Source organism: Podarcis filfolensis (genome assembly GCF_964270895.1).
Source record: "Podarcis filfolensis genome assembly, chromosome: 9".
In the NCBI taxonomy this organism is placed as follows: Eukaryota; Metazoa; Chordata; class Lepidosauria; order Squamata; family Lacertidae; genus Podarcis; species Podarcis filfolensis.
The window spans coordinates 19,076,005-19,090,392 of record NC_139610.1 but is presented as its reverse complement, the minus strand read 5'-3'; the positions used below and the strand labels follow the sequence as shown (position 1 = coordinate 19,090,392).

The following is a 14,388-nucleotide window of genomic DNA, read 5'->3' as shown; positions in this document are numbered from 1 at the left end:
GCATTGACTTTGGCCTGCACACTTTATTGCAGGCAGTTATGTCAAGCAGAGCCCTTCCATGCTTTGCACAGGGCAATCCAGCGATCCAGTCACCCTTTGCATCGTCCCAGTGTCCAAGTTGGGTACATCTAAGCAGGAACACAGCCACCTGCAGGACCTAAGGACAAGCAGGCTTGCTAGATTATCCTAAGTGAAGTATGCAGTGGTGCCTGCTTGCGATGAAGTGCTAATGTGTGATGGAGCTCTCAGATATATGTATGGTTATAGCTCACCCATGCGGGACACGGGTGGCGCTGTGGGTTAAACCACAGAGCCTAGGGCTTGCCAATCAGAAGGTCGGCGGTTCAAATCCCCGCAACGGGGTGAGCTCCCGTTGCTCAGTCCCAGCTCCTGCCAACCTAGCAGTTCGAAAGCACGTCAAAGTGCAAGTAGATAAATAGGTACCGCTCCGGCAGGAAGGTAAACGGCGTTTCCGTGCGCTGCTCTGGACCACATGACCCAGAAGCTGTACATCGGCTCCCTCGGCCAGTAAAGCTAGATGAGCGCCACAACCCCAGAGTTGGCCACAACTGGACCTAACGGTCAGGAGTCCCTTTACTTATGGTTCACCCACTTCAGTTCTAGCAATATTGAGTAGGCTCTGTAATCTGTGCACACAGAGAGAGATGCTGGAAAAGTAGGTTGCACAGCTGACTTCTCTTTTTTTTGTTTATTTCAGCAGTTGTCAAGCCACGGGCTACAAGGAAAGAAGGATTTCTTGGTAGGCTATCTAACCTGCTAGTTGGTGGAAGAAGCAGGTTGTGTCCATTCCTGCAGGGAAAGGGGGATGTGTTGAGTGAGAGGTCAGTAGGGGTGTTGGCAGATAATAGGCGGAGAGAGTATCTTGTTGGTCTCAGTGATAAGAGAATTTTCCTGTTAGGGATCTTGGTCAGTGCACCCTTTTCCCTGCCTATTAATACATAGAGCTCTCCAGTCAAACACAGACGTTGAGGGGGCACATTTTGAAAAAAACGTCTTGCACAATGACTTTGGCTTTTCTTTTATAACAAACCCATCCAAATGAATAGCTCTGTAATGTCATTGTGCCATTTAATCAATGATTTCTGGTCTCTCTTAATTGGTTAGTATCTTTATTATGGTTTTATATGGGCATTAAGCCAATCCAGATGAGTGGGGTATAAATTAATAGAATAATAATCACCATCATCATCTAAAGTTACACATCAGTGTTAATTTGCTATCATAAAGTTAAAAACTGGCTTTGGATGAATTGGATGTTTCTCAACACAAAACAGCAGTTTGTCGTCACTTGTCATGTGCATTTCAACTTCACCCAGCATATTCTGCAACTCTCTCTTTTTATCTTAACATGCTGCAAAGTAAAGGACACGACTTGGTTTTCACGAGAACATGGAAGAGTCACTTCAGTGGGCCAGGTGCAAATGGCAGCGCATGGTTTCTGCAGAAGGCAATAATGACGTCACCTTCCAGCAGCCGGCCAAGACCATCAGTAAACACAGGATCGTTATACCATGTCTGGGGCATTTTAAGGAAGAATACGAAAAAGTATCCCATCTGTATCAAAACAACAGAATACGGACTACAAAGTACCGACTTTGGAACTTTATACCGAAGAACATATTTGAACAGTTTCACAGGTAACGTGCGCAGTTGTGAAATTAAAGGATAATTAGATAGTATTGTTTGCAACATTCAGAGTGAAAGCAATGGTAGTTTGTTACAGTAATGAACAGTAATGAATTACTAGATAATTTTGGGGACAGATAGTTCCAAATAATCTGCTGGCCCCTTTGAATACGTAATAATTGGCACCCTCGTGGTCAACATTTGCGATAGTTTAGTCGCATGAGATACTGGCATAATGTCACGTTTTGAATTTAATGTAACTGTTGATGTACCCCCGGGTGTAGTCAATGTGGTGGACTACAACTCTCATCATTCCTGGTCATTGATCATGCTAGGTAGGGGCAGGTGAGAACCATAGTCAAGAAGATTTGGACGGCACCTGGTTGGCTAACCCTGGTATACCCTATCCTAAGCACCTGCGTCCTGATGTAGTAAGCCTTAGTAATTTTAAACATAATAAAACCGAAAAGAGAAAACAGAAAAGGTGATTTGGAAGCATAATGGTTGTGGGAGAAGAGCTGCATTTTGTGGCTGTGTGTAATGTTGCTTTGATTAATTGGGACACGTTTTCTGATTTTACTCTAGTGTTGTGGGATCTTTTCTGCCATTAGCCCCATGGAGTGAATGCCTAGTCATAACATGCATGCCCATACTTTGCTAAAATATCAATTTACCATCCTTAATGAGCTGAATACTAATTTGAAGTCAACTGCTACTCACTTAGGTGTGTCATATCAGGCTTCAGACACTTTTTTTTTTTAACACTTGCTTCAACGGCTGACACTAACATCCTGTGGGTTGCTGTGTTTGTGTTTTCCAGAGCTGCCAATTTATATTTCTTATTTATAGTTCTGCTGAACTGGGTTCCAGTGGTGGAAGCTTTCAGGAAAGAAATCACCATGATCCCTCTCATTGTGGTTCTCACAATTATTGCTGTGAAAGACGGTGTCGAGGATTACGCAAAATACCAGTTGGACAAAAAAATAAACAACATAGTGACTCAAGTCTATTGTAGGTAAGAAAATCTGAAATAATATTACCACTGCCTTTGACAAATATAAATATGAAGTTGAATAATTAGATCCATTTTAGCCTGGCTTCCAGTCCAGTTTTGAAGCTGAAACTGCATTGGTCGCCCTGGCTGATGACCTGTGTTGGGAGATTGATGTGGGAATGTTGAGGGTGGCAGGAGAGGATATATTGATTAATATTATCCTCCCTAACTCGTGTTAGCAAGCTTCTTTACTTAGCAGAGTGCATTCCCCTTTTACGCAGCAGAAAGCTGGTTGCAAACTCGTGTGAATCTCTTAAAACAAGAAGCAATTCAATTTGGCTTGCCCAGATTGAGATATGCTCTGTTATTCCTGGTAAGACCCCTTTAATCCATCCTAAAAGAATAAAGACACAACAGTCTTATTCATAAGTAACAAAAGGTAGTTTTACTCACAATCAGGCAGAGCACAGTGTGTTACAAACAGGTTTACCCCATATGGGAGATAACCTGGGGGACTGCTCCGGTAGGAAGGCAGCCAGCAGTACTGTCCAGGTGAATCAGGGAGTTCGCAGGACGAAAAAAATATCAAAGAGAGGAAGGTGGCTGCATGACTTGGCCTTTTACCAGGTCTGGAAAGGTCACGCCCACCTACTAGTCACATGCAAGGAAGGATGCTCCAGGCCAAGAGGAACAGGAAGCTCAAGTGACTGGACCAACAGCCCCTGCATGGCCACTCTAGCAAAGGAAGGAATGTTGTACTTGACTGCTCCCAGTGGATTACATCCCACAATTGATGGGTGCAGTCAGAGGCATAGCGTGGGGGGGGGTGTTGGGGGGGCCATGGCCCCGGGCACAGATTTGTGCAGAGGTGCCAACAGGCACCCCCACAGCAGGCTCCTTCATCGGAGCCTGCCTCCGAGCGAGAAGGAGCTGCACCTTGGCTGCGGCGCTCATGCCTGGCCACAGCTCCACCCTCAGGTCGGGCCTGACCCAGGGTAGGGGAGCAGGAGAATGGGTGGCGATGCTGCCGCCCACCGTCCTCAGTGCAGGGTGATACCCTGTGGCTCTTTGTGGGTTTCAGTCCTATCTACCATGGGTGGGTATATGAGTGATTGTGCATGGGGCGTGCAGCTGCTGGTGTTTGCCATAAGCCATCCTATCCCAGTCTGGTGCCCTCCAGGTGTTTTGGACTCCAGGAACTTGTTGACCCTTGTGGTCCCTTCCAACTCTATGTTTCTATTATTCTATGGTCACCTTGTAACTATCTGGACATACAACAAGAGAGGCCTCTGTAGGAGATTCCAGCTCTTGGGTAGGATTATATAGAGGAAGGCAGTCTTTCATGAAACCTGGTTCCAAGACTTTTCAAGGTTTGGCAGGTTAAAAAAATAGCAATGTGAATAGTTGTCGGAAACGTATAGGCAGCTTTTCCTGTTTGGGAATGTGGGGGAAGAGAATGAAACAGTGCTCACATTCTCCTCCTGTGCTTAAGCAGATATGCCACAACGGCCACTGACTAGCTCCACACTGCTGTTTAAGGGCTTGAATCCCAATCTGCTTCTGAGGAGACATAATTCAGATTGGCTATACAGTGGTACCTCAGGTTACATATGCTTCAGGTTACATACGCTTCAGGTTACAGACTCCGCTAACCCATAAATAGTGCTTCAGGTTAAGAACTTTGCTTCAGGATGAGAACAGAAATCGGGCTCCGGTGGCACGGCAGCAGCAGGAGGCCCCATTAGCTAAAGTGGTGCTTCAGGTTAAGAACAGTTTCAGGTTAAGTACCGACCTCCAGAACGAATTAAGTACTTAACCTGAGTTACCACTGTATGTTAAAGCGATTGGTAATTGGCTCTTTATAGATGACTGTGCTGTACTACATTTCCCAGACGTTAATGAACCTGCCTGAGCACTGGGGTAGGGTGGGAACACACATCGCACCAAATCCAGCTCTCCCTCACACTTTGCTGCAAAATGCAGAAATACCAGCCAGGTATGGAGGGTACCAGCAAGGGATGCGGGTGGCGCTGTGATCTAAACCACTGAGCCTAGGACTTGCCGATCAGAAGGTTGGCGGTTCAAATCCCCGCGACAGGGTGAGCTCCCATTGTTTGGTCCCAGCTCCTGCCCACCTAGCAGATCAAAAGCACATGAAAGTGCAAGTAGATAAATAGGTACCGCTCCAGCGGGAAGGTAAACAGCATTTCCATGCGCTGCTCTGGTTCGCCAGAAGCAGCTTAGTCATGCTGGCCACAGGACCCGGAAGCTGTCTGCGGACAAACACTGGCTCCCTCGGCCTATAGAGCGAGATGAGCGCCGCAACCCCAGAGTGGTCCGCGACTGGACCTAACGGTCAGGGGTACCTTTACCTTTTTATGGAGGGTACCACAGATACACTCCCCCTTGATTCCCCTTCATACTGGCTTTGCACATTTCAAGCCAAGATTTGGCCTTTGAGTGTATATTAACATGTGTAACATTGGCTGTGTGCAAATTGAATTTAAAATATTTTCAGATTGAGCTCTTGATAGGGCCTTGAACTCATTATCCGTTTTAGGAAATGTGCGCTGCTTAAAAGTGGTAATTACAGTTTAACGGTATTGTTTTGGGAGGCAAGAGGCTCTTGGCAGACATTAATGCAGCTTTAGTGTGTTTTGTACCTATACTGCTGTATCGATTTTGCACATTGATTTTTATGTCCTCTTAGAAAACCAGTGATAACCATCTAGGAAAGGAAGTAGGCAACTGACTTGTACTAAATATTTTTAGACTGTGCTGCTCCTCCATCTTCCTTTTCTCTGCTTTTGATTCCCTTGCATTTGGGGGAGCAGGAAAATACAAAAAAGTGAATGTCCTCTTGTCCTTTGAGGCCTCTCCTTTTAGGCTTGCAGTCTGTTGAATGTTCACTGATACAGATTTTTGGCCACAAGGGGGAAAAAACTGTTGTTTGTTTGTGCAATGGTTCCTCTATCCTCTTTTTAAAAACAAACAAATATACCACGAGCCTTTGGGTCTCAGCGAGTTTTCATATTCTAGTTAAGTACAGTGGTACCTCGGGTTACATACGCTTCAGGTTACAGACTCCACTAACCCAGAAATAGTGCTTCAGGTTAAGAACTTTGCTTCAGCATAAGAACAGAAATCGTGCTCCGGCGGCACGGTGGCAGCAGGAGGCCCCATTAGCTAAAGTGGTGCTTCAGCTTAAGAATAGTTTCAGGTTAAGAACGGACCTCCAGAACGAATTAAGTACTTAACCCGAGGTACCACTGTATAATTAACATGCTTTCCGTCTTGTTTACATATTATTTCCATGATGCTGACAAATGCCAAGTTCTAGTTGACAGATCGGTGGCATGCAATTTCTAAGCAAGTTGTTGTGTTTGGGGTATCAGGAAACTCAAATCTGGAAGGAGCAGGTCTCTCAAATGAAATTGCCCATTATTGCTACATAATAAGAATAGGACGAGAAACTCTCCAGCATTCAAACTACAGGAGCTCAAGTGGTTTTAACTATTTATTTATTTAAAATAATTATGTACCGCTGTATTGTGGAAATGTATCACAGCGGTTTACAACAATACAAATACATAAAACCATACAGTAAAATCATTTTAAAAGGTTTGAAAAATAAAAGCAAAAGTGTTTTTAAAAAAACTTCAGTAGACTGTTGTGAGGGATGGACTTCTAATTGTCAGATAGGCCGGTCATTTAAAAGTTGGCTCATAAGGTTTTAAAAAAGCACATAACACTGAAACACAGCACCACCTGGCCAGTGACCAAAATAAATCCATTCATTCATTCATTCATTCATTCATAACCCAAGTCTTGTGGGTAGAGTTACCCTTGAAATCGTTGTACAAGGATTGAATGTGATGGGGACATGAGCAGAGAGGGGATTGTAGGAATGGGTGGTGTGTTCTGTATATGAAGGTGCTTGTTCTAAAAATCAAACACACATTCAAACATACTACTTAACATAACCTCTCCACTGAGGATGTTGAGCAGTTGGTATAACGAGGTCTTGATTTTGGTCATTAACATAAAGAAAGGGGTCCACGTTTCTTGGAAAATGTCTCTGTTCGTTATGCCTCTATAATTGGTCTTCCGTGTCTGGCGAGATGCTCAAACATTGCTGTATCCCAGATACTATTTTCCCATATGTTCAGGGGTATTTCAGTCTGGTTCCTCCATTGTTGAGCTATCACTAATTGTGTTACAGTCAGTAAGAAGTCTACTAGTTCTCTGTGGTGGAGCCCACAGAGATAGTAGGGCTAAGGCAGAATTTGGAGGAAGGGGTTGGCCTGTGATATAATGGACATATAAAAAACATTGAATCCAAAATAAAACAGTACAAACAATTTAAAAAAACAAAAAAAAAATAGAAAAACGAACAAACAAAAACACACATCTACAAATAAAACCATATCATCATTCTAATCATTATGTACATATACACATATTGACTTCATTCCTTTGTTCTAAGACCTCAAAATTTTTACTCCTTCTAAATTGTTGTGTTTAATGTAGATTACCTCTATCTTTATACCTTTCTCTTTCTTTAACCCTGCAAAGCTTCATTCGTTACATACCAGTATGCTTATTCCAGAACAATGTTTTTTCATATACTCTTTAGCTCATCCCCATTCTTTTAATAATTTTTTGTCCGATTGACCCCTTACAAATGCTGTGAGTCTTGCCAGGTTCAGCCCAATTGCCTTCTAAATCCGGCCCACAAACGGTCCAGGAATCAGCGTGTTTTTACATGAGTAGAATGCGTCCTTTTATTTAAAATGCATCTCTGGGTTATTTGTGGGGCATAGGAATTCGTTCATTTTATTTTTTCAAAATATAGTCCAGCCCCCCCCCCCAAGGTCTGAGGGACAGTGGACTGGCCCCTGCTGAAAAAGTTTGCTGACCCCTGCGGCTACAGAGCCTCACCTAAATGAAACTCTATTGTGTGCAAGCTACAGACAATCCAGACTTCATTTTAAAAGGTTTAAAACGTTAACACTTTTGAATTTCTTTATACCAGGAAATACTCTGAACATGCATAGTTAGATGTGATTGTTAATATCAGATTTTCCTACGCACATGTAAAGTCAAAATTGAATTGACTGCCTTATAAATGCTTTTGTTTAGTTCCTTGAGAAACGGATGGATTTTTTAATGCGTGGTGGTTTATTGCTTTTTGTGTTTTCCTTCTATTTCGTTTTATCATTTTTTTTTAAAAAAATGGGTCTTGCGCCCCCCCTTCCTGTTTTTTCCTCCCCAGAAATAAAAAGGCATATGTCGAGAAGTTCTGGAAAGATGTTAAAGTTGGTGATTTTATCCGACTGTTGTGTAATGAGGAGATTCCCGCTGACATGGTGCTGATATATACTAGTGATGGAGATGGGATCTGTCACATTGAAACATCAAGCCTTGACGGAGAGACCAACCTGAAACAGCGACAGGTTGTGAGAGGATTTGGAGAGCAGGTATAAATGGGCACTTCTTGGGAGAAAGTCTGTGTATAATCTATATCAGGGGGAATCCTATAAGCTTCAATAGTTTTTGACAGTGCTCTTTGTACTGATTTCGGACTCCTGGCTCTACTCATTCTGTCTCCAGGATACTTCTCCTCCCAGCACACACAGAAAAACAACAGCAATTTTCTTCCTTCTGGCAGCAACCCTTGTGATTCACAAGGTCATTCCAGAAACACAAACGGGGCTTTTTTTCCAACCAGAACTCAGTTCCGGCACCTCTCAGCTGAGTTTCTGCTGAAATGAGGCTGCATTTTAATGCTGTTTTTAATCTTGTTTTTAAGTTGTATTTCAATCAATTGTTTTATATCTGGTATTATCCGCCCTGAGCCCGGTCTTGGCTGGGGAGGGTGGGATATAAATAAAATTTATTATTATTATTATCAGGTGGGTGCCATTGCCATTATAAGAGAACAAGGGAGGTGTTCATGGTGAGTTACGGCACCTCTTTTTTCTAGAAAAAACACTGCATACACACACAAAGGCACACACCTTGGTGAATGTTGACATTCACCACAATTTGGACTTTCACTGTCGCTGAGAATGTTCCTCATTATTAGTTCCTTTGTTGTATAAGAAGCCCTCCACGCAGGTGATTTATCCCACAACTATGAGATGCACTATTAATATATCCCATTTCCCAGAGGGGAGAACAGTGGCTGAGGTAGAGGTATTCTATATAATTGGGGGAGGGGGGGTAGTACAATGTAATAAATAGTCCAGCACAGGATCTGATCAACCCATGTATATTTTGCCTTATATTAATACACTCATATGCAATGACTAGATAGATAGTCAAAGGAGTCACTAACAGGTGGACTCTTCTACCTTAAAAATAAAAACTCCCTTCTTAGAGATGGGAAGGCCTGGGGGAAAAATGGGGGGGGGGGAGGTCTTTTTCCAAAGCCGTTTCCCCCTGGAAAAAATTGAAAAAAATAAGTTTGATATAGTTTGAATATTCACACTTTTTTTCCAATTTTTCCTGAAAAAAACCGCTTTGAAAAAAACACAACCTGTCTCCTCCCCCCGCAATTTTTCTGTCCCCTCCCCGGCCTTCCAGTACCCACACTTTGGAGCTCCCTGCCGACTGACACCAGGCAGGTGTTCTCACTGTACTCTTTCCAGCAACTGCTCAAAACATTTTTGTTAGGGCCAGCTCATCTGAACACGTAGAAGCTGCATGCGATTTACTTCCTTTTAACTTTAATCATATTTTGAATACTCTTAAATACCTGCTTTTAACTGTGTTTTATCAATCATTTTAATGTTCTGTTGTATATTTTTGTAAACTGTTTAGAAGCTCTCTTACCATCATGCGGTTTGTAATATATAATAACAAATTCAGTTTAAAAAACACACACACTCCTTTTTCTTTCAAACAGAGTTGGAGCCTTACTATTCAGTAACTGGATGTTGGTTACTTCTGGGCCTGGCATGCAAAAAAATTGCCTTACGCTTTGCCCCAGCTGTCCTTGAGTAGAGATGTGAAGGCCTGGGGGGGGACGACGGAAAAATTGGGGGCGGGGGGGACCGGTTTCCCCCCGGTTTTTTCACAAGCCGTTTTTTAGAAGTCCATGAGAAAAATGACAAAGAAGAATAGGAAGAAGAAATGGAAAATGATAGCAGTAGTTCAGGAAATGAGATAGAATAAACTACATGTATATGTTGTGTCTTCTGTTTCTTTTCTTTTTTTAAGCACTACTCAAAGGGTAGGCCTTCTATGGAGCCTAAATATTGAGGTGGACATTAACTTTATTTGCTGTTGGTGCTAAGGGGCAAATCTGTTTATTTTTTATGTTGATGGTTTCTTGCTTTTGTTTTTTGCTTGTGAGGGAAAGGGTGGTGGTTACCTGTTTTATTGCAAGCATAATACTTTTATATACAATGTGTTTCACGCAATTTGTAAAACTACTCTACACTGAACTTTTTCTTTCTTTCAATGTTTCCAAAATTTCTATTTTTTCCGGGGGGAAACGTTTTTTCCTCGTGGCTTCAAAATTTCCGGAAATTATACATCTCTATCCCTTCTCAGTGCTTATTTGTCAATTACATTTCTATCACGATGTCAAAAAGTAACCAACCAATTCTTATTTATGTGGCATATGGGGCTTGATTAAACCGAGTGAGGCCTTGGGTCTGTCTGAGCCATTTTCTTTCCCTCTGATAACACTGGCTCACAAACTTTCTTGGGCAGAGGTCTGTACCAGCAACTTCTGCCCTTTTTTCAGCCATTCAAGAGACTCTTCTCAGTCACCTCAGAGCGGGTTTTACTTTTTCTTGCACCCAATAAGCAGGAAAGCAGGCCTTCCTGTGAACCTGCTCAGTTCTCTGAGAATCTAGATTTAGCAGTACCTGGATTTTTACCTCAGGTTGTCATGCCAACCAGCATAGATAGACATTACTTTAACGAAGTTGCTGCATCCCACGTTTGAGCTCCATTTTCCCCCTTCTCCTCCCCCCCAATTTGTATCTAGGAAACTGAAGTTGATCCGGAAAATTTCGCAAGCAGGATAGAGTGTGAGGCGCCAAACAATGATCTTACCAGGTTCCGGGGGTTTATGTAAGTAATTTGGGGTAAGCTCTGTCTGCTCTCTCTGCTTGATAAAATATTAAAACACTCGTATTAAAGTAAAGAGGAGCAGCTAGCAGTCTCCAGGCCATACCTAGCCACTTTCTGGCTATTGATTATTCCCCTTGCAGAGGTGACTGGGGTGGGAGGCACAAATGGTTATGGGATGTGACTTGACAGCAGATTGCCTTCACGGACAAATTTTTGGGCCTTCACTCCTTCGTCAAAGTGGCTTCCTGGCAAATCTTGTTTGCCAGCTATGCAAGCTCTTGATCCCATGGAAAGCCCTCGGCTTCAGAGTCAAGGGAGGCTCCTAGCTTGAAGTTGGAAAGCTTATTAGCAACTTTACATTATTAGGCTACATTATCAAAGTATTTGTATCACGGCCTGACACCGTATGCCAATGAATTTGATTTACAGTGGAACCTTGGTTCTCGAACGCCTTGGTACTCAAACATCTCGGCTCCCGAACGCCAAAAACCAGGAAGTAAGTATTCTGGTTTTGGAACGTTTATCGGAAGCTGAACGTCCGATGCGGTTGTCAGCTATTGTTTCCAGGGCGCCTGCACCACTTGGAAGCCACGCCTTGGTTTTCGAATGTTTTAGAAGTCGAACGGACTTCTGGAACAGATTACGTTTGAGAACCAAGGTACCACTGTATTACAATTCAAACACCAATGAGGGATTGCACTGAAAGTGCCCTTGTCAGGCTTTCCTCTCAATCACTAGCCCAAACACACCAAGCCTCCTCACTTGGAGATGTTTTCAATGCAGGTGAGATGCTCTAGGACAGCCTTCACCATCCTTGTGTCTTCCAAATTTGTTGAAAATCAGATATATAATCTAGGCAACAAATGGCTCCTGAAGCCAAGGTTGCAGTCGCCAAAACAGAATGTTTAGTTGCCATTTGGGGGCAAGACAGCTCTAAAGTCGTGTTTTTCAAATGATGGGCTGACTGCGATTGATTCTCCGTTAAACTTCTGGTTCTAGTTCAGATGGCAACCTTGAACTGGGTTAACAGCTTTGAGAACTGAAAGAAGGAAAGTCACTTGATCCTGGGACAGTCCACATATATTTTGTTGTATTCCGACCTCTTTATCTTAAAGGTCTCTGCTCCTGCTCAGGCTGCACAGAAAAAGCCATTTGGTTCCAGAAATTCATTCCGTTTGTGCAGATAAAATATAGCTGATAGAATTCTACAAGGTGGCGTGTTCGTCGATGAAAACAGTCTAGATCCAATGATCCCCAGATGGTGGCAATGTCCTAGCACCCAGGCACTTGGTTGCAAGTGGTTGAAAGCAAAATATGTCTGGTGTCTGGCTAATTTCGGACACAGGTTGGACTGCAAGTCCCATCAGTCCTAGCTAGTGCAGCCCAACAGCATCTAGAGGGCACCAGGTTGTCAAAGAGTGCTCTAGGATATATTCTTTTGAATGTCTTGTCCGTGGGTGTTGGCAGTGTTTGCGGAGCCTTTGTGAACATGAGTGCATCTTGAGCTGGATTTGTCTTTACAGGGAGCACCCAGATAATGAACGAGTGGGCCTGAGCAAGGACAACTTGCTGATGAGAGGATGCACCATCAGAAATACAACAGTTGTTGTTGGCATTGTGGTGTACGCAGGTCAGTGGCCTGGCTAGATATCGCTGGTTTGCAGGGCCTGAGAAATGAAGCCGTTCATTGCCATCCCTGGCAAAACACAAAGTGTTGTCCGCAATGTTACTCAGAGTAAACCCATTGAAATGATAAACACAGCTAATTTATGCCAATGAATTTCAGGGGATTCTACTCCCGTGGAATGCTCTCCCCAAGGAGGTTTGGCCGGTGCCTTCATTACATATCTTTAGGCATCAGGCAAAAATGTTCCTCTTCTTCCAGGCCTTGGGGTTGATTGATATCTGATGCCCTTTTTAAATGGGAGGGTGGATTATTGGTTTGTCATCGTTCTTATTTTTGCTATGTGTTTTATGATTTTCATATTGTAATTTTACGTCGCAAACCGCCATGATCCACAGATGAAAGGTGGGACACAAATTTAATAAAAAATAAGTAATAATAAAAATAACGCTCTAAGGATTTGGTTGGGTGCAGCCGAATACTTCGTGCCATAAAGTCTATTCTAGGGGTGTAACTGTTAAATATAGAGGATTAATCCATTATGATGCCAAGTGAAGGTTGGAAGGGACGTCCAATAAATAGCAGAGACTCCTAAAATCAGTGTCTCCTCACATCAATTTCCCCTCCTTCCAGTTGTTCCACAGAATTCTTTATATAAAGATCAGTATTTAAAACATTCCTGTGCCCCCCTCCAGTTCAAAATGTCCTGGGCATTTCATAGCCATAAAACAGTTTACAGCAATAAAAAACACAGTGCTATCATTTTATCATAGTGGGTTAAAAAAAACAACAATTGCAAAGTTGTTAATCCTTGGGAAATAAAAAGGATTTTGCCAGGCATGTAACAGACGTTAATGTCTTAGGCTCTAGGCTAGCCTCCCTGGAGAGTGTGTGTGTGTTTGACAGCTAGGGCACCATAAACAAAAATGCCCTCTTTCCAAGGAGCCACTGGGAACAGAGCCTGCTCCTATTTGCATAGCATCCAGGTTTTGGTTTTTGTTTTACTTCTTGGTCAAATGGGAGTAGCAATGGGCAACTGGAAAGCCCAAGCACTCAGTCTGGTGCAGATGACACGGTGTGACTGGCTGCAGAAGCAACTTCCTCCCCAGCCCATTATTTAACTCAAACTACTTCCTTAAGCTAGCACAGGCCTTCTGCAGCTTTGATTTCTGCCTGGCTGGCTATATGCTGACTCTGCGTAGCTACCATCAAGCGTCCAAGTAGGGAATTTTGGCCCTTGGGATTTCCTCCACCCTTCTCCAGTCCAAGCGGCCATTTGTATCTAGTAAGCATCATGGGACTCGGGTGCCAAACTTTGCAAAAGTTATCACAACCAGTGTCTATCCTTGGCGGGGAACAGCTTTAATTGTTTCAGTTTGCATTAAAAGCTCTGACGTGTTTTGTGTTGTCGAAAGGTCACGAAACCAAGGCAATGTTAAACAACACAGGGCTTCGGTACAAGCGAAGTAAGCTAGAGAAGAGCGTAAACAAAGACATCATCTGGTGTGTTCTGCTTCTAGTTGTGATGTGCTCTATAGGGGCCGTGGGTAAGTGAAGAGTTAAGATCCACTCTACAAAATAGGATATTCTCTCTCTATACGTCTGTTTAGGACTCTATGTTTTAAGGGTTTTTCTAATGGAGTTTAGCGTTTTTATTTTTATTTTTGGGTCCCAAGACCTTACGTTGCCTGAGGTGAAAAGCAAAATGGCGCCTCTCCCCACTGGGATTCCATGCACAGAAGTTGACCAGACTGGCAACCGATTCTTATTTCAACACTGCAGATGGGACAATAGAGGTTCGATCTGCATCCTAAGCAGCCTCTATTTGACTCCCGTTTATGGAGAGCTCTATTCTGAAGCGCCGTTTTTAGTTGTATGGTTTACACTGGCCATATCCGCACCATGGGATGCGGGTGGCGCTGTGGGTTAAACCACAGAGCCTAGGACTTGCCGATCAGAAGGTTGGCGGTTCGAATCCCCATGGCGGGGTGAGCTCCCGTTGCTCGGTCCCTGCTCCTGTCAACCTAGCAGTTCG

At 43.3% G+C, this 14,388-nt stretch overlaps 1 protein-coding gene across 22 annotated transcripts in view; it reads left to right on the top strand.

Moving 5' to 3' along the window:
• ATP10D (ATPase phospholipid transporting 10D (putative)) overlaps positions 1 to 14,388 on the top strand; it is a 67,904-nt gene that overhangs the window by 14,174 nt on the left and 39,342 nt on the right. For 6 of the 22 annotated variants that reach the window (XR_014551932.1, XM_083630105.1, XM_083630114.1 and 3 more), the window contains 7 exons: positions 719 to 760; positions 1,386 to 1,658; positions 2,468 to 2,662; positions 7,917 to 8,121; positions 10,644 to 10,729; positions 12,253 to 12,359; positions 13,769 to 13,900. Coding sequence is in view for 19 of the 22 variants with exons in the window: in XM_083630112.1 (XP_083486238.1) it covers positions 719 to 760; positions 1,386 to 1,658; positions 2,468 to 2,662; positions 7,917 to 8,121; positions 10,644 to 10,729; positions 12,253 to 12,359; positions 13,769 to 13,900 (1,040 nt within the window). In the remaining 3 variants the exon portion in view is untranslated. Of the gene's footprint in view, positions 1 to 718; positions 761 to 1,380; positions 1,659 to 2,467; positions 2,663 to 7,916; positions 8,122 to 10,643; positions 10,730 to 12,252; positions 12,360 to 13,768; positions 13,901 to 14,388 lie in introns of all 22 variants that reach the window. The other 16 variants (XR_014551931.1, XM_083630103.1, XM_083630115.1 and 13 more) reach the window with 8 other exon arrangements.